General features: G+C 43.0%; 1 protein-coding gene across 1 annotated transcript in view; it reads right to left on the bottom strand.

Annotated features, from left to right (window-relative positions):
* The window catches only part of DNAH8 (dynein axonemal heavy chain 8), a 548480-nt gene that overhangs the window by 475184 nt on the left and 53921 nt on the right, over positions 1 to 19375 (bottom strand). Inside the window, exons 10-13 of the mRNA XM_074989796.1 lie at positions 19252 to 19359; positions 16689 to 16790; positions 11299 to 11445; positions 1965 to 2162 (exon numbers count right to left, since the gene is read on the bottom strand). Of these exons, the coding sequence (XP_074845897.1) occupies positions 1965 to 2162; positions 11299 to 11445; positions 16689 to 16790; positions 19252 to 19359 (555 nt within the window). The remainder of the gene's footprint in view (positions 1 to 1964; positions 2163 to 11298; positions 11446 to 16688; positions 16791 to 19251; positions 19360 to 19375) is intronic.

The raw sequence follows: 19375 nt of genomic DNA, 5'->3' as shown, positions 1-19375 counted from the left end.
CCTTCTAGATTCATGTAAAGCACAGGAGGCTAGTCTTACAGCCTAGCCTATGAATCGCACATACCAAACAGAAGACTAGTGTCAGGATTTATTGTTATTATTATTATTATTGTAAGCAGAGCTATTGGCTCCCTCCCGTAAACGGAGAGGTAGAGCAACTAGGGACAACCCTTCACTGGGAAAACCTGGTATATTTAAGGGAAAACCCTTCACTGGGAAAACCCTAAATTCTGTTGGGACAACCTGTAATCAGGATAACCCACTTATTAAACAAAGGGTTCTCCCCTGTATGGCCAGCAGGGCAACCCGTCAATTAAACAAATATCAATAAATAAAGTAAAGCCTAGATAGGTAAAATATAGCAAATAATAGAACTATCTGCTCCCCTTGGTAACTCAGCCTCGGGTTAGAGTGACTGGCTAAACCTAAGGAAGAAGCCAGAAAAATAAACAATATAATTGTAAGCTCTGCATTTAATTTTATTCCTTTGCAGCAAGCGAAGAAGAAGCAACATGTCTGCTCCCAGAAGCACTGTAAGTAGCTAGAGGGGTTAGATAAAGCTGTTTATTTCGCAAACTGTACACAAGTCCTAGGCTAAGTGCCTTGTATACTATAAATCCTGTGCTAGGTCTAGAAAGGCAAGGGCCATTTAGATTTGTAATTGTTAGGCTAGTTTAGGCGACAATTCAAACCTTTAATTTCCTTAAATAAAATCCCTGTTCGGTGTTTTAAGCTTTAATAATTTGTCTTTCGTTCTTCCTTGGGCAAACACATAGCTTGCAGCACTAGTCATACACCCTGAAAACCCCATTGTGACTAGATCCACTGTGTATGGCGAGCAGGGTCACGGGGTAAAATCCTGGGAGCACTGGGAGAGGCTTGTCTGTGGCTTAGCCTGGTGCCCTGGTGTGACTGACTTGGTTTGGTTGTTATTCTAATTTATTCATACGTTGTTCACATCCTCGATAGAGCGCTTCATTAGTAAACTTTGAAATGGCCATTTGCATGGCCATTTCAAAGTTTTGGGCTAGTGAAGACATTGCCTTTATGTCTCGAGCTAGACTCAGCTCATTTTGTCCTTTGGCTTTTCTAATTTTTTCCCCTACATACTTGTGTTATTTGTTGTATTCATCCTTTGTAATTTGACTTAGTTTCTACTTTTTGTAGAACTCTGTTTTGATTTTTATCTCATTCAATATCTCCTGGTTAAGCCAGGATGATCTCCTGCCATACTGCCTATCTTTCCTACTAAGTTAAATTGATTGCTCTTGTGCCCTGCATAATGTCTCTGAAAAACTCCCAACCATCTTCAACTGTTTTTCCTGTTAGACTTGCTGCCCATGTGATCTTACCTACTAACCTCTTGGGTTTGCTAAAGTCCACCTATCTTTCCTTGCTAGAGATCAGCCCAGAAAGAGATCCAATTCTTGCCCACCAGTTGGCATCAATAGTAATTAATGTTTAAAATACCCACTTGGTTATCTTTTATCACAATGTTTGAAATATTGACATATTTAGAATGCTTCCTCAGATACCTTGGTAAATTTAACTATCACAGGTACTTTTCAATGGTGTCCACTGTACACAGTATACAGCAAAATTTACATTTGTGGAATATTTTTCCAAATGAGAACATAACTACTGTAATATGAATCAGATCTATATGTACGCAAGATATGGAAAACAGATGTCTACATAATGGACAAAACTATAGTCAAGTATATTCCCGTAGCTAATCTGTAAACAGGCATAAGAAAGGTAAGAAACTTAAGGATCAGGTAAATATAGAAGTCTTTTAACATGCTCCTAATTTTGTTATTACCTTCCCAACAAACTCCACCAAACAAAGCCAAATTATACACTATTTTTTCACTCAAAACTCCCACTGGAAGCTTAAGGGGTTCTGTAAAGTAAAAATGATGAGATCTGGCCCTGAATAATTTACAGATAATAATGTTTCTTACCTCTAAACCTTCAATTTTTGTCATAAAATCTACAAAATCTACATCAAATTCAGTTTTCCGTGGGTCAAGAATATCATATTGTTTCTTTTGAACATTCTGGTAGATATTTTTGAACTTTATTGCCATAATATCTATCCCTTCGATTGTAGACATACTAAGTGCAGAAAACGTTTCTACTATAGTAATCATCTCTGTAATCTGAAATAAAGAAATGTTTTCACACACAAATCAAATTATGAATTCATTTACTTCAATTGCGGCGCTTCTTGTTCCCAAAGGAATAACTAGGATAAATAGACTAAACTGAGACCAATGGCCAATCTGCTCTGCTTTTTCACTCAGCATTCCTCATCCAAATACCCACAAGAAAATATTCCTCCAGCAAATTCTCAATGCAATCCTCATCGTCACAAAACCTAATTTAAATTGTTTCAATATTTTGAATCTGTCTTTCTTTGAATCTTGAGGAAGGTTTATCCGTAGTTAACTTTTACGTTAAATTACATTTAATATCTAAAGCTGGATCTACACAACAAAGTTCTGTCTACAGATGTCACTGTCAAGAGAGTTTTGTCACCAGAAGCTCTGTCTACAGAACACATCCACACCTAATTGGGGCTCCCCCTGTTGATGCCTTCTGTCAACAGAACAGCCAACTGAAAGCTCTGCAAACAGTGCTGCCAGGTCAACTGGAAGCCCTCTCTAGTAGACAGATGGCCACCTGGAGCGTCTACATTATTTTTCTGTCTACAGAATCTGTCTACAATGGTGGTATGCCTCAAACTTTCAAGATTTAACTCTGCCATGAAAAAGGTTGTGTTGTGTCCACAGATTTTAGACAGAACACATTTGTAGTGTGGACGCTCCCTTGGTTTGTCAATGGAAGGCCTCTTCTGTAGACAAAACTTTGTAGTGTAGACAGAGCTTAAGTGAGAAGGATCAGAAGGGCTCGAGAGTTAAAGCACCATTGTTTAAGGTAAGTAAATGGTAAATTCCAAGCACAACAGACATACCACAAAAAGTAGTATGTGATATGCATTGGATGATTACAAAGAAAAATGCACATGTGAATCTGAAAACCCCTTAATATTGTTACAGTTACATTTAATGATACTGTCCAAAGGCCCCAGTCTGGGTTGTGGGGAGGTCCTTTGTGGTAAGAGTAAGACACATACATGGGTAGATTTGGTTCCAAGTCCAAGGGTTAGAATCTAATAAAAGACAAGATATCACAAATGAGGGAAAAAAAACCCATGAAGATAGGGAAATGGAAGAAACGAATAACAGTTATATCATATCATGTTCTAACACGAGCTTCTTACCAAATGGGTAAATCTGATGGCTCTGAATCACTCTTTTTACAGCCTTTCTATAGACTGCCCTCAACCTCCTCTTTACTGGGCATTCTTTTTCTCTTTTTTTTAAGTAAACTGTCCCCGCAGTTGAATCAGATTAGGAAATTAGACCCTCTATTTTATGCTGTAAATTACAGCATCTAATAAAGGAGGAGAAAACTACAGGGTTTTTTCATTGTGAAATGAATCCAAAGAAGGCTTTTGACAAAGCCAGAGGAATTATTTCTTTAGCAGGCATAAAGGCTCTATTAAAATAACAATTGCAGTCTACAAAAAATATTCCGCATACAAAAACATTGGTAAAATTGTGCTGTTATTTTCCATTCACACTCTTTCCAAATAGTGCATCATGACACCTGAGAGTTTACAAACACTATCTTTGGCAGAATACTTTTACAGTCTGTTGTTTCTACTCTTGTCAGCTTTATTAAGAAAACCAAATATCCTATTCTGTTTAGGTTTTTGTTGTTGTTTGGTTGTTTTTTTAACTCATCCATCTTTGACATTCCGGAGAGTCATCCAGTGGTGCAGTAAGCAATGTGACCAGCATGTATCACATATTCTTCCCCTCCATTTCTTTCACCAGAGGACAATTACATCTGATATTCTGTTACTGTAATTTTAATGTTTTTAAATTTGACATGCACTTTCATTTGGAAACTCAAGGCTGAAGAAGTATGTGTAAATTCTTTAACATTCTTTTGATGTTATTTTTATTTTATTCCAAGTAGTTTCTGATAATAAAAAAGACAATTGCAGTCTGGAACCTGACTGTCTCCCAAACACCAACTCCCTGCCCCAGCCCTGAATCTCCTCATCCAAACTTCTGCAAGAGACTGCACAACTCACCCTCTTCTACCCCAGCCCTTAGCTCCTCTCAGAGCCCATACCCCCACACCCTAATCACCTGCCCCATCCCTGAACCCTCTGCCACAAACTCCCTCCCAGAGCCCATATTTCTTCCTGAACTCTAACCCCTTACTTCAGGCTCAGCCCAGAACCTCTTCACACATGTCAAACCCCTCAGCCCTGCTCAGAGCCCACAAACCCTGACCCATCCCACCCCAAGTCTATCCCAGTGAAAGTGAATGAGGATGGGTCAGTTAGGAGTGCAGGGCCTCAGAAAATGGGTATGACCTCATAGAAGGGAAGGGGCAGAGGACAGAGCGAGGATGTTTGGGTTTGTGTGATTAGACAGTTGGCAACCCTCACTGGAAACCATGACATGGATGGTCATGACTAGTTGTCAGAAGTGTAGCAGTCATGCTTACTGGTTGAAGCCACAGATCAGCATTGGAATAAGGTGTCCAGAATGGAGTTGGAACAAGACCAAAGCAAGAGCAAGGCTGCAGCAAGCTAGGGTTGAGAACTCTATTGGTCCTGCCAAGCAGAGAAGTTCCAAGTCCTTAAGTGCCAATGAGCAGACTGAGCTACTGTTCTACCTGTGAGGCTTATATATTTTTCCTGAAAGTCACCAGATCAGTTCTTAGTGTGTGGATTGGCTGGAGCGTAACACAGAGTATTGTATCATGTTACAGGGCACCTGCTTTACGCTTGATTATGTATGACTCTACTACTACGCAATAACTACTTATAAAAGATTCTGTAAAATAAAGACATTGTCTCTCCACATTGAAGCAAGTTAGTCTCTGGCCTTGTCTACACTACAAAGTATTGTTGACAGAAGCTGCCTTTTCCTGACAAAACAAGGGAGACATCCATACTACTAATTGACTGTTGGTGGCAAAACTCTTTTGCCACTAAAACAAAACTATCTCAATGAGAAGCACAAAGCATACTGAGGAAAAGTTAAAGCAACCAAGCATCAGTGAAGATGCTGCTATTTGTTTTGCTGACATAACTGACTTCAACAAGTATCCTGCCATGCCTATCCTAACCACTCTGCTCTCTGATTTGATCTTTGCTGCCCAGAAGGCATGCATCTTTCCCTTTCAAAGCTCAAATGCTCCGGGAAACAAAGAGGAAATGTGGAATGCTCCTGTTCAACCCTGCACTAGGAACACAGTGGCAGGGAACCTGCTGCTGCAGGGAGTGGGCTGGTTGGGTGTCAGACTGCTGTGGTGCTTTGACATTCCTCAGCACAGACAGCATACAGAGCTGCTCCGGCTGAGAAGCATGGGAGGCTGGTGGAGCAGCAGTTAAGGGAGATTAGCTCCCTCCCCATTTCCATATCAACTCCTCCATCACCCAAAGCTCCCAAACCTACCACAACCCCACCCCAGAGCGTGCAGCACACTTGACTCCAACCCCAAAGCATAAGTAACCCAACCCCATTCCCAGAGCACAAGGTGAGCACCAGAGCCTAAGCACCCCCAACTCCAGACCTAGACCGCAAGGCAGCCACTACAACCTCAGAGCCCCCAGTCTAGCCCCAGAATGTGGGGCTGGTGGGTAGTGTGGGCCCCCCCAAACCCAGCTATGGAGCACGAATCACAGATGCAGTTGTCCCAGAGCACCCAGCAGGTGGTCCTGCTGCAAAGTCTGACTGCCTTCCCTGGTCTAGTATACCCAACCCCCATAGGCTGGGTTTCAGTTTTTACTCTCCATTTGTACTCAAACATTGGGTCAGGGTAGAGATATTTTCCCCAGAGGCACACACGTCTTAAAGTAATAGGAGACACTATTTTATTTTGTTTCTATTTTGCACATATCTCTGTATCGAAGGAAGGAAGGAAGAAAGGAAGATTATAACTCATTTTGTACCTGGTTCATCAGTGAACACACTGTCCATGCTTTTGAAACAGCATTAATTAAACCACTTTGTAACCCTCAATGTGAAAAGCTTTGAAGAAGTGCTCTAAAATCATATTGCCAAGCTCTTCATTTTACAAGATGTTCTAAGGCCAAGTATGCCCCAATGATCTCCATCACTTAGTACAGAATAGAAATGCATCCTCCTTGGTTGCAAGAGACTTAGATACAGTTGCTGCCTAGCTGTTCAACATACTGGAAACAAGAAGTTGCTTCATGCAATAACGATGGCTCTTCGAGATGTGTGTCCCCAAGGGTGCTCCATGGTAGGTATTGGGTTTGTCCTGCACTTACCATGGAACACCACGGGAACATCCCTTGAAGAAGAACTTTTTGATCTGGAGTCTTTACTGATTTAATCAGAGAATCTTATCTGACTTTTGTAGTAACAATAATGGTGGAATCATATGGCTAGAAAGGACTGAAAGACTCATCAGGTTATCAGAGAAGGTGTGGGGCCATTACTGGATGAGGGAGGTAACCGAGTGACAGATGATGCAGGAAAAGCTGAAGTACTCAATGCTTTTTTTTGCCTCAGTCTTCACAGACAAAGTCAACTTCCACATGACGGTCCCAGACGATGCAGTATGGGAAGGTGGAAGGCACCCATCTGTGGGGAAGGAACAAGTTCTGAGCTATCTAGAAAAACTAGATGTGCACAAGTCCATGGGTCTGGATTGAATACACCCCAAGGTACTGAGGGAATTGGCTAATTGAGGAACTTTTGGCCATTATCCTTGAAGACTCTTGGAGATCAGGGGAGATACCGGATGACTGGAAGAAGGCAAACGTAGTGCCCATCTTTAAAAAATGAAAGAAGGACAATCCAGGGAACTATAGACCCGTCAGCCTTACCTCAATCCCTGGGAAAATAATGGAGGGAATCCTCAAGGAATCCATTTTGGAGCACTTGGAAGAGGGGAAAGTGATCAAAAGTAGCCAACATGGATTCACCAGGGGCAACTCCTGCCTCACCAATCTGATCAGCTTCTATGATGACGTAACAAGCTCTGTGGACATGAGGAAGTCAGTAGATGTGATATACCTTGACTTCAGCAAGGCTTTTCATACAGTCTCCCACAACATTCTTGTCCATAAGTTAAGGAAATATGGATTGGATCCTTGGACTATAAGATGGATAGAAAGCTGGCTTGATGGTTGGGTCCAATGGGTAGTGGTCAATGGCTCAATATCTGGATGGCAGTCTGTTTCAAGCGGAGCACCGCAAGGCTTGGTTCTGGGGCTGGTGTTACTCAACATCTTCATTAATGACCTGGATGAGGGATTGGATTGCACCCTCAGCAAGTTTGCAGATGACACAAAACTAGCGGGAGAGGTAGATTCCTTGGGGGATAGAGAGAGAATCCAGAGGGACCTGGATAAATTGGAGAACTGGGCCAAAAGAAATCTGATGCAGTTCAATAAGGAGAAGTGTGAAGTCCTGCACCTGAGGTGGAAGAATCCCAAGCATTGTTACAGGCTGGGGACCGACTGGCTCAGCAGCAGTATGATGGAAAGGGACCTAGGGGTTATGGTGGATGAAAGGCTGGATATGAGTAAACAGTGTGCCCTTGTAGCCAAGAAGGCTATCAGCATACTAGGGTGCATTAGGAGGAGCATATCGAGCCGATCTAGAGAAGTAGTTATTCCTCTTTATTCGGCACTGGTGAGGCCACATCTGGAATACTGTGTCCAGTTTTGGGCCCCCCAGTATAAAAAGGTTGTGGATTTGCTGGAGCAGGTTCAGCAAAGGGCAACAAAAATGATTAAGGGTCTGGAGTACAAGACCTATGAGGATAGGCTGACGGATTTGGGTTTGTTTAGTTTACCGAAGAGAAGACTTAGTGATGATTTAATAGCAGCCTTCAACTTCCTGAAGGGGAGCTCTAAAAAGGAGGGTGAAAAACTGTTCTCAGTGGTGTCAGATTGCAGAACAAGGAGTAATAGTCTGGAGTTGAAGAGGGAGAGGTGTAGGTTAGATATTAGGAAAAACTACTTCACCAGAAGGGTGGTGAAGCATTGGAATGCATTGCCTAGAGAGGAGGTGGATTCTCCATCCTTTGAGGTTTTTAAGTCCCAGCTGGACAAGGCCCTGGCTGGGATGACTTAGTGGGCGTTGATCCTGCTTGAAGCAGGGGGCTGGAGTTGATGACCTGCTAAGGTCCCTTCCAGCCCCGTGATTCTGTGATCTAATTTGACCCCCACATCAGCTAAGGAAGAGTTCCCACCTGATTATCTTACGAAGGCAGTCCATTCATCAGGTTTTTCCAGCTCAAGTGCCTTCCCTTCAAGACACAGAATACCCACTGATCTAACTAAGGGCTATTTTGATCCACCTGATGTTACTTGGTGACCCTCAGATCCAGGATTTGAAAGTCTCCAGAGTGAAGGAGGCAGAATTCTTCTTTCTGATCCTGTTATTCGCAGCCCACAGCCACTTTCGGAATTAAAGGGAAATACTCTGCCCTTTCCCCAAGGGTCCATCCCTTCCCTAAAGCCTCAGTTCAGTCACTCCATCCCCCACTCCATCAGTTGCTCTCCCCACACCCCCCACTCACTTTTACTGGGTTGGAGCAGGAGGCTGGGAATCAGGAGGGGGCTTGGTGTTCAGGAGGGGATATAGTGTGCACAAGAAGGTATGGGGTGCTGGATTTGAAAGGGGGGTCAGGGCTGGAGCAGCAGCTTGGCATAAAGGAAGGGGCCCAGGGTGCAGAAATGGTAAGTGTGCTGGTCCTAGGAGAAAGATCAGGGTTGGATCATGTGGGCTGAAGTGCAGGAGGGGTTACATGGTGCATGGGGAGATAGGGGTTGCTGGCTCTGAGAGGCGATTCAGGGTTGGGGTGAGGTTTTGGATTGCTGGCTCTGGAAAGAGGGTTGTGGTAGGGCAAGGGTGCAAGAGGGGTTGCTGGCTCTTAAAAGGGGCTTGGGGTGCAAGAGGTGGTTGGTGTTGGCTCTGGAAGAAGATATCAGGAGTGCAGGCTCTGGAAGAGGGATCAGGACTGGGGCAGGGATGCAGGTGTGGGTGCTGGTTCTGGGAGGGGGTTGTGGTACAAGCTCCCACGGGGTGGCATTACCACTGTCAGCTCTAGGTCAGCAGCACAGCGAGGTCAAGGCAGGATCCCTAACTGCCCAGCTCCAGGCCCAGTCCCAGTCCCGTGCTACAGTTCTGCGTAGATACAAACGTCTAATTGTGAATAGACTTCGGTATCCACTGATCTGCAAAGCTCTGATCCCAGGAGACACTGAGGCCAAAGAACCACAGTTCTGCCAGTCCTGGGATTCAGCTCACTGCATCAGCAGCTCCTATCAGTAATGAGCCAGCAGGGCCATACAACTCCAGGCAGGAGACACATCTGATGGTGGGGCTAGGAGCAGTGCAGCTGCGTGGCTGGAAGGAGCTGCTGGAGCAGGGGGAGAGGCACTGGCTTCTGGGTGCAATCTTGCTGCACTCTTTTCTGTTGGCTATGATGTCTCCTGACAGTACAGCCTTGCAGATCAGAGGATACAAATTTCTATCTGTGGGCAGATATTTATGTCCAAGCAGGGCTCTGGACATCACTTCCAGAAGCAGCCAACAAGTCCCTGTGGTCCCCAGGGTGAGGAATGAGGGACATGTGGCTTCCCATGATACCCCTCTCTACCAGTGTTGCCCCAGACAGTTCCCATTGGTCACAGCTTCCTGTTCCTAGTCAATGGGAGCTTCAGAGGTGGTGCTTGCAGGCAGAAGAGGGCACCAAGACTCCTGCCCCACTCTCCTCTACCATTTACATGGGGCTGTACTTGCTGCTCCAGTGAACGGCCTAGTGGCATTAAGGCAGAGCACTGCCAATTGCGATTAACTGGGAGACTCTCCAGGATTAACCAGTCAATTGCAATCAGCTGATTGGTAACCCCTGGTTTGGAGGAACTGATCTTGAATGGTTTTCTAAATGCACTATTTAATGCTGAAGACTCATGCAAAAGCATATGCAAGAGGGCACTGAGGCTATCAGCTCTCACCAGGCCACCTGCATGGGGCTAATCCACCACTTTCCCTCTCCACATACAAATCCTTCTTAAAAATCTCACTCCTATAAAATCCACAGGAAGACAACAACAAAAATGAACAAAGAAAACCACACAAGCAACCAACAACTCTAAGACAATCCTCCTTTTGGAATTTCCAGTCTTGACTTCTCCCTTTTTTTAACACTTTCTTTGGAAGCATTGAATGAATAGGACTCTTTCCATTCACTTTAATGGTATTTGGATAGATTATATACTCTCTAGGATAAGTGTCATCTTTATTTTATGTCTTCTATGGCACAAATAAAACTATGGGAGCTTAGTAAATAAACAAATTAATAATAAAAACGTTTGAAATTTTAGAAGAATGTAAATGAGGGAAATTGAAAATGCAAATAAGGCACTGATTTACATATCTAGTGCTTCATTTGCATAATCTCTTTTTGGAAGAGATTCTTTTGAAAGAAAAAAAGCGTAGATGGGGCTCTTTTGGAAATAAACCCCATGTTCGTAAGAACCTTTCTTCCTATTTTGTTTCAGGAAAAAGGGTTCTTTCAAAGATGAGATGTATTTTCAAAAGAGCCCTGTCTATACTGCTTTCTTCCTTTCAAAATTATCTCTTCCGATAGATTATGCAAATAAAGCACAAGATATGCAAATCAGTGACTCATTTGCATTTTCAATTTCCCTCATTTGCATTCCTCTTTCGAAAGAGGAATGCAAGTGTAGACACAGCCAGGGTGATTGTGTGTGGTAGGTCTCTTTTTTGTCATAAATTTTGAGTAAAGAAAGCTTTATGTATTTGGCAAGATATAAATTACATTTTCCTCTGCTCATCTATCTTAGGTTCAGACTAACTGATTTTTTCATCCATTTCAAAATTAATTTTGGGTTGAGACCAAGAACAGAAAGGCCAACTATGTAATTTTTTAACCATTTATGAGCAAATAAAAAAAATGAATTGCAGGTCTTAACTAGAGTTTTCATTTAATTATTTGTGAAAGTCATAAAAATTTGATGGTCCAAGAAACAAAAGAACTGTTGTATTTATTGAAAAATATCACTTACATTTTTTAAAAATCTTCATATTGAAATAAGAATGTAGAATAAGCAATTCTTTAGTCAACCTACAAACATTTTCATTAAAGGCATGCACACTTATACATCTTAATTTTTAAAACAGAAACAGAAATGTTACTTACTTTTTCTAGCCTTTTACAAAAAGCTTCAAATTTTCCAAAAATATACATCTCAGATACTTCAAATGTCTTTTCCCCTAGAGCTTCCAAAATCTGCTTCCTTGTTTTATGAAAGCATTTTTGATATTCTTTAAATAAAAAAATGCAGTCCTACAAAGATGAGAAACAAATACAATAACCAGAGACGAAAAGAAACATGTAATATTTCTTATGGACAAAAAAATCAGTTATTTCTCTTGGCTGTTCCGTATTTCACAAAATGGTAGCTTTTCTAATTAGTTCATATTAAACAAAATACTGCAGCCAATCTTGTGACCTATTCCTTGTGTCCCACATGGACATGTAAACATAGTTCAAGTCTTCTTATTTAGCACTTGTTATTCTCACTTTAAAAAGACGAAAAGTAATGATGAAACATGTGGCATATTATAATACCTGTGTGAAAAGTCAAACTAATGATGCTAGATTGATATAGAATTCCTTAGTGGTCACCCACCTTACTTACTTTATAATAAAGAATAATTGAGTCAGCACTGAAGAAAGTGGATCCTTAATCCCGTAATAGTTACCCTTGAACTTCTCAGCTCTGCTGACAACTCCCTGTCAGGAGCCTGGCTGCTCTATAAATTCCTGGTTCGGCTGCACCCCTCTCTGCTTCCCGTTTCTTGTTGACAGCAAGGGAAGCCACCTGGGGTTAAGTAAGTTCTCCTTGGATCTTTGTACCATACATAGGAGGAACAAAGGGGCAAGCCTTTTCAGCCCAGATATATCTACTTGCATAAGATCCTGTTATAAATTGGCAAATGAAACTTCTCTGACAGATAACTACCTACTCTACAATGACTCAAGTTACCTCAACAGACATTCTAAATAATGTGTTGATTATGGATAACTTATTATAAAGTTGACTTTTCTATATTTATTATCAATGTCAGATGAGCAAACAATATCTGGATTTGAATAATGCTGTTCACCACTTGCCCTTTTGACTGACCTCAACTCAGCTGGTCATCCAATTAAGGAAAAATCTTGGTATCAGAATGACAGACTATTCTGGGAATGAAAAAGTTGTGAAATAAAACCCTGTCCCACATGTTGTAGAGGTAACTTCTCTATGGTTTGGGGCACATGTGCTCCTTGCACCCCACCCCATGTTTTCCCTAACTATTTTTGTAGATTTCCAAGTGCTTTCACTTTCAATGACAGAGAGAATTCCAAATATCACTAATTGGCCTTGAATTGCACAAATTCTGCCTCAGAAAAGAAATTACTCACCTTCATGCAGTAATGATGGTTCTTTGAGATGTGTCCTGTGGGTGCTTCACCTAAGGTGTCAGACTTCCCCTGGCACCGCAAACCAGAAATATTCATAGATACTTTCAGCTGGACCACGCATGTGTGGGCTGATGTGCCCTTTGCGCACTTTTAGTCACATGTATGGTCTGGTCTGAGCCAGTTGCTCAAAACCACTTCAAATCTGAAACAGAAGAACAGAAGAAGAATCCGAAGTGGGGAGGAAGAGTGGGTGGTGGAGCACCCATGGGGACACATCTCGATGAACCATTGTTACTGCATGAAGGTGAGTAACAACTTCTTCAAGCGTACCCGTGGGTATTCCATGTTAGGTGACTGAGTAGCTGTACCCCAAAATAAAGTAGGAGGCAGGTACCGGATTTAGGTCTTGTCCAGGACAGCTAACGCCACTCACTCATCTGACGGTGGATGGTGTAGTGCTTGGCAAATGTGTTGTGGGAAGCCCAAGTCACCGCCCTGCAGATGTCACAGAGGGAAACACCACTGAAGAATGCGATCGATGCCTCCATCATTCTGGTCAAGTGCACCTTTGGTTTGCACAGTAAGGACATGCCGCACAACAAGTAACAAGTCATGATGAAAGACGTGATAAAGTTACAAAGTCTTTGTGGTGATACTGCTTCACCCTTAAAGTGGCAAGCTATAGATACCCCCAAGCTCTCAGTCTTCCAAAACGGCTTGGTTCTGTCAATATAAAAGGCTAACGCCCTTCTCACATCCAAGGAGTGTAATTGCACCTCATGTGCTGATGAGTGTGGTTGGGATAAAATGACAGCAGTACTACAGGCTAGTTCATGTGGAACTCTGAGGTGATCTTAGGGATGAATTGCAGGTGTAATCTGAGCACCACTCCATCCTTACTGAAGATGATTGAAGATGAAGATATGGAGCGATCACCATCAGGGTGGACAGTTTACTGACTCTTCATGAGGATGTAATTACCAAGAGGAAAATGTCTTTCACCTTCGCAATCAAAACGAGACTGTAGCCATAGGTTCTAATGGGCCCCTCGATAATGTCTCTAGAACTAAATCCAAACTCCATGCAGGCAAAATAGGCTGCGTCAGGCGGTACATTGACAGGTTCGTCAACCCCTTAAGGAAACATGATGTAATGGGGTGAGCAAAGACCAAAGTACCATCAATTGTGTGTTTAAAGGGCAATATTGCAGCCAAGTATATTTCCAGTGATGCCAGCACTAGACCTTATCATTTCAGGTCCAAGAGATAGTCCAGAATAGTGTGGATCAGTGCTCCACTCAGAGACAGTCGTCTGGAGGAGCACCCAGATCGTGAACCATTTCCATTTGGAATGGTAAGTCTTGTGTGTATGCTGTCGCCTACACTGCATCAGGACCTCTTTCACTTGGTCCGAGCAGAGGTCCTCGGCACTGTTGAACCAGCAATGAGCCAGGCTGTGAGATGAAGAGTGCAGTGTTGTGGGTGCATGATCAGTGTTGTGGGTGCATGATCTGGGGGACAGGGTAGGAGCTGTAGTGCGCACAATGACATTCTGCATAGGATGAGGAACCAATACCAGCGTGCCCAGGCCAGAGTTATCTATATGAGTTTGCCTCCATCCCTGTTGACTTTCTCTAGCACTCTGGGAATTAATAAATTGTTGGGGGAAAACACGTACAATAGCATACCCCTCCAGCTGATTAGGAAGGCATTGCTCAAAGAGTCCAACCCCAGACATGCTCTGAAGCAGTACTGACTGCATTAATGATTCAGGTGAGTCGTAAATAGCTCTATCACGGGAAACCTCCATCGATAAGAAGAAAATGATGGAGGTTTAAGAAATGGTGATGGGATGGAGAATCAGTCAGGAGACAGCTCTGAGGCAAAAGAAGCAGTTGGTGAAGGCGAGCGGTGCGGAGAAGGCTCAGGAGTACCCCTGTACTTGGACTCAGAAGTAGCGTTTGAATGCTTATGATCTTTACCCAGTGCCAAAGCCGGTGCCAGCAGATGGGTCAGTTCCATAGTTAGTTGTTGTTCGGGCATGCTCAGTGCCATTGGAATTGGTGCTGTCGGTGCCAGTGCTGAGGGTTCACAGATTGGTGCCATCATTGTCAGTGCCACATGGACCAGTGCCACCGTCGTCGGTGCCAGGGTGGACGGTGCCATTATCCTCGGGCCCGTCAATACAGATTGATGCTGCGGTGCAGACACCACCACCATTACCAATTTGGAGCAGTCCAGTCGTATTCTAATTTCCAGTTCTAAGCCATGCTTCGGTGCTGATGAGAGGGCCATTGTCTTAGTCTTGGCCTTTTTAGAAGAGCCAGACACAATTACAGTGCAGCCCTCAGCCTCCCTCATTGTTCCTCTAGGCAAAATGGGTAACAATTGAGCAGGAGGAGCCCTAGGCTGTTTGTGCACAGCAGCCTCTGAGGAGAGCACTCTGAGCTTTTGCTGGCTATCTTCAGAGGGCTCAGCACTCTGTAGAGAAGCTGGCTGGAGGGCCTTGTTAAACAGGATCATGCGTAAACACACCTCCCTGTCCCTGCAAGCCCAGGCACTCAGTTTTGAACAGTGTGGGCACTTTTGGGGAACGTGTCCCTTGCTGAGGTACGGAATACACTTGGAATGGCCATCACAGGCTGGCACTACCTCATGGCATGCGTTGCACTTCTTAAAATTGGCAGTGCACAGCATGATTATATAACTTTCAACTCACAGTCACTTAGAACTAAGAACTTCATTGGTTTAGGTTTCTTGTTTGTTTGTTTTAAACAGTATAACAGTAACTCCAACTGCTAGGAATCCGTTAGCTCCAACGACGGGAATAATAATGATGAACTATAACTAATTAAAATTTTAATTTTAACTACCACTCCAACTTTCTATTTTTTTTTTCTTATTTTAGACAAACGAACCCGAAGAACAAGTCCAATAAGGAAATGAGAAGAAAGGAAAGCAACTGCTCAAAACTGAGGAGAAGGCAGAGGCTCTGTCTGCAGCCTCTGGTGGTTGAGAGGAACTGGCTCAGACCGGACCATGCACATGACTAAAAGAGAGTGAAGTGGCACATCAGAGCCTGCATATGCATGGTCCGATGGAAAACAGCAATGAAGATCTCCAGCCTGTGGCACCAGGGCAAGCCTGACATCTAAGGGGGAGCACCCATGGGAATATTCAAAGAATTCCCAGATTCAAAGAAAAGTTTTTCACTATACAATTTGATCCTTTCTGGCACCAAGAAATCACTGAGAAAAAAACTTGAAGGCTCTTTGTTTTCTGTACTATAATTTAAATGAAAATACTGGACTGCACTGAAATGCAGGACAATGGCTAGCAAAGCTGCATGACTTTCATATCTGAAAGTCTGAGCAATTTAAAATAACATTCTACTTTTGCAGTTGTTGCTGTTTGACATTCTCTAATGTAATTTAAATGAAAATCCAGAATTATAACTGGAGTGCAGGTCATTAGTGAAGGCAATGTCTATACCACCACTTTACTGCGCTGAAACTTTCGCACTCAGGGGTATGAAAAAATACCCCTCAGTGTGCTACAAATTTCAACTCTGTAAAACACCATTGTAGATAGTGCTACAGTGCTAGGAGCTGTGCTTCCAGCACTGTTTACTCCCCTGATAGGAGTAGGTTTTGTGCAATGCTGAAAGAGCTAAGGCCCTTAGCAGGCACCACTCTCCAGTCACCAAGTTCTGAGGCAACAAAGAAGTAAAGGTGGCTATGTGTGACCCATACCTCCTTAACTCCTTTTGGGTCAGGACTCCAGTTTCAGAAGCACTGGTCTCCTCCATGGAATCTGTATAGTAGAGGGTAAACATACACACAAGAACAAATTCCCTGAACAGAAAACAGATTTCACAGTCCATTATGTGTTTTTCATGGCTGTGAATTTGGTAAGGCCCTATCTATTAAGTTTACATGTTTTCTGAACAATTTAATATGAAATCTGGAAAAAATTATAATACAGCAAAATGCATTCTTTTATAATAACGATGATAGACGTTAGCGCAGTCCTACTAATAGGTGCTTACTAGGTGAAATAAGAAGCCAGCTCAGAAGGTGATCTGAAACAGTGAAAATAAGAAAATACCACTATACTAACCTGAATTTTTTTAATTACTACAGGTGTATCTTGGTCCCATATACGAGATAAACCACCATCAGTAATATATGCCTTACATGCTGTGACCATTTGATTTGTAACCTAGTACATACACATGAAAACAAACCCTGTTAATCTCCAAAGATTGTTTTATTACACCTTGAATTAAACAAACCATATACCTACAATTAGAACTTTTCAATCACATTTAGGTAAAATATCCTAATATATGTGATTTTAGGACAACATAAAGAATTTTACATCTTTTTAGACCCTGGTATAATATTTGAATAAGTCTCAGGCATAAAAGTGAAATATATTTGTCCATAATTTGGCTTCTCAAGGGATCGCACTAAAAGGATTCTCACTCCTGGATCTTAGTTTCCCACCATGGCTGCGGCTACGCTAGCCCCCGCCTTTTGAAAGGGGGATGCTAATGAGCCACTTCGCCATATTTTAATGAGGCACTTCCATGAATATGCAGCCTCATTAGCATAATGGCAGCTGTGCACCTTTCGAAAGTGCTGCTCTCTAAACACACGCATCTCGTGTAGACAGGGCCTTTCAAAAGGACCCCCCAGACTTTGAAAGCCCCTTCTTCCCATTTGGTTTTAGGAAGAAGGGACTTTCGAAATCTGGGGGGGTCCTTTCGAAAGGCCCCTATCTACACGAGCAGCATGCGTTTCAAAAGTAGCACTTTCGAAACCCACGCAGCTGCCATTATGCTAATGAGGTTCTGAATATTCATGGCAGTGCCTCATTAGCATCTGCTGAAGTGGCTCATTAGGATCCCCCTTTTGAAAGGCGGTGGCTAGTGTAGCCCCGACCCATGAGACAAACACCATTAGTGAAGTTCTGAAAATTTTTACCCATAAGGCAACGGTAGCTGTGTAGTATGGGAACTAGGACCTGCACTACAAGACGTCCATCACACCCATCTATGCACATTGTTTTATATCCATCTACCCACACCATACCCACACATATTTGAAAGAAACATTCACAAAATGTCACAGTCAAAATTCAAGAAAAGAACATAACATGTTTTAAACATACATTCAGTGTCCACCCTTTATTTCAACTAGAGATGGCTCCCTCTGAATGCAGGTGCATCCATGGGTATAGTAAACCCTTGAGTTATGTGGCAATTGCATGCCACACTTAAACTTGAATTTTTGTGCAAGTTACGGGGAGATGGGAACCCCTGGGCTTGCAGCAGGACTGGTCTGTTTCCTGGCTCCCAGAGTAACACAGAGACAGGAACCAGGGGACAGCCTGGTTCCCATCTCCCCGCCCTTTGCTGCTTGTGCTGTTTCCTGGTCCCTGGAGTGGCAAGGAGCTGGGAATAAGGCAGCAACCTGGCTCCTGGCTCCCCTCTACTTGCAGAGAGGGGAAACTGAGTAGGGCAGCAGCCTTGTTTAGTTTCCTGGCTCCAGCCAGTGGAGGGGAGCCGGGAACCAAGAGCAACCTAGCTCCCGGCTCCCCTCTGCTCCTTGGAGCGAAGAAATTAGCCAAGGCCACTTCGCTGCTCAGTTTCCCAGCTTTGCAAGCAGAGGGGAGCCAGGAGCCAGGCTGCTGCCTAGTCCCCAGCTCTCCACCACTCCAGGGACCAGGAAACAGCTCATCACGGGCCACAGCGTGCCAACCACTCCTGTCAGGGACAGCAAGAGTCAGGCTGCTGCCCCTTACAGGAGTGGTTTCCCCACTACCATCACAGCCTGACTGCTGACTCGTGGCTGCTGCCCTGACAGGAGCAGTTTCGCGCTCCTGTCAAGGTCTGCAGTGGCATTAACCCGAGACATGCAACTTGATTGCATGTATCTCCAGGGTTTACTGTACAGGGCAGTGGCCTGAGAAAACACATGTGGTGTCTTGTCCGTTTCAGTTTTAGCTAGTAAAACTAAGAAATTCTGGATAGGGTTCTCTACGCCACTACCTTTTTAGAGAGACTAGAAGCCAAGGTTCTGGATCTCCACAAAGGGTCCATGAAAACTTTTAGAATACATTGTGTGAAAGAACCTGGGAAGCACCGTAGAGAGGCTGCTGACAAGGGGGATATCATTTGGCCAGACAGACACATACAGACAAGTCCTAAGAGAGATGTTAGAAGACAGTACCAGACCCATAGTGTAATAAGTAGAAAGCATTCATACTTGAATCTGCCACCTTTTTTGTCTATCTGTAGCTCTTGGAAAAAAGGAGCTTAGAAACCTTTATACTGATACAATCCTTTCTCTTTTTACATGTTGAATAGTATTTGTGGAAGAGGGTCTATTATAAAAATGACATAATCTAGATCTTTGTGAACCTAATAAAATCCTATAAGAAATAAACTGTAATTGCAATACCTGATATTTTCTTTAAGCTTGGCTTATTTTATTGCATGAAAACAAAAGTTATATATTCAGCATTAGGCATCACAGCTTTATAAAATTCTAACCACTTTTCACCAAGCAATCCTCCTAACTGAAGTAAAAGAAGAGTTTCTCCAATTTCTTACTCAGATATGTTTGTTTCCATCATGTTTGTTTTATAAATGAAGCCTTAACATTAAGGTGCTTACCTTTATAAACAATGATGTCATTCTCTCTGAAGTATTGTAATACCTTGAAACACTGTGAATCATTCGTATAGCATTAATCAAATTCTGTATTCCATGTGCCATAGACACCTAAAATAAAGATTTT

Source organism: Carettochelys insculpta, chromosome 3 (genome assembly GCF_033958435.1).
Source record: "Carettochelys insculpta isolate YL-2023 chromosome 3, ASM3395843v1, whole genome shotgun sequence".
Taxonomy (NCBI): Eukaryota; Metazoa; Chordata; order Testudines; family Carettochelyidae; genus Carettochelys; species Carettochelys insculpta.
Note: the sequence above shows the minus strand (reverse complement) of the source record. Positions and strands in the feature narration are given on the sequence as shown.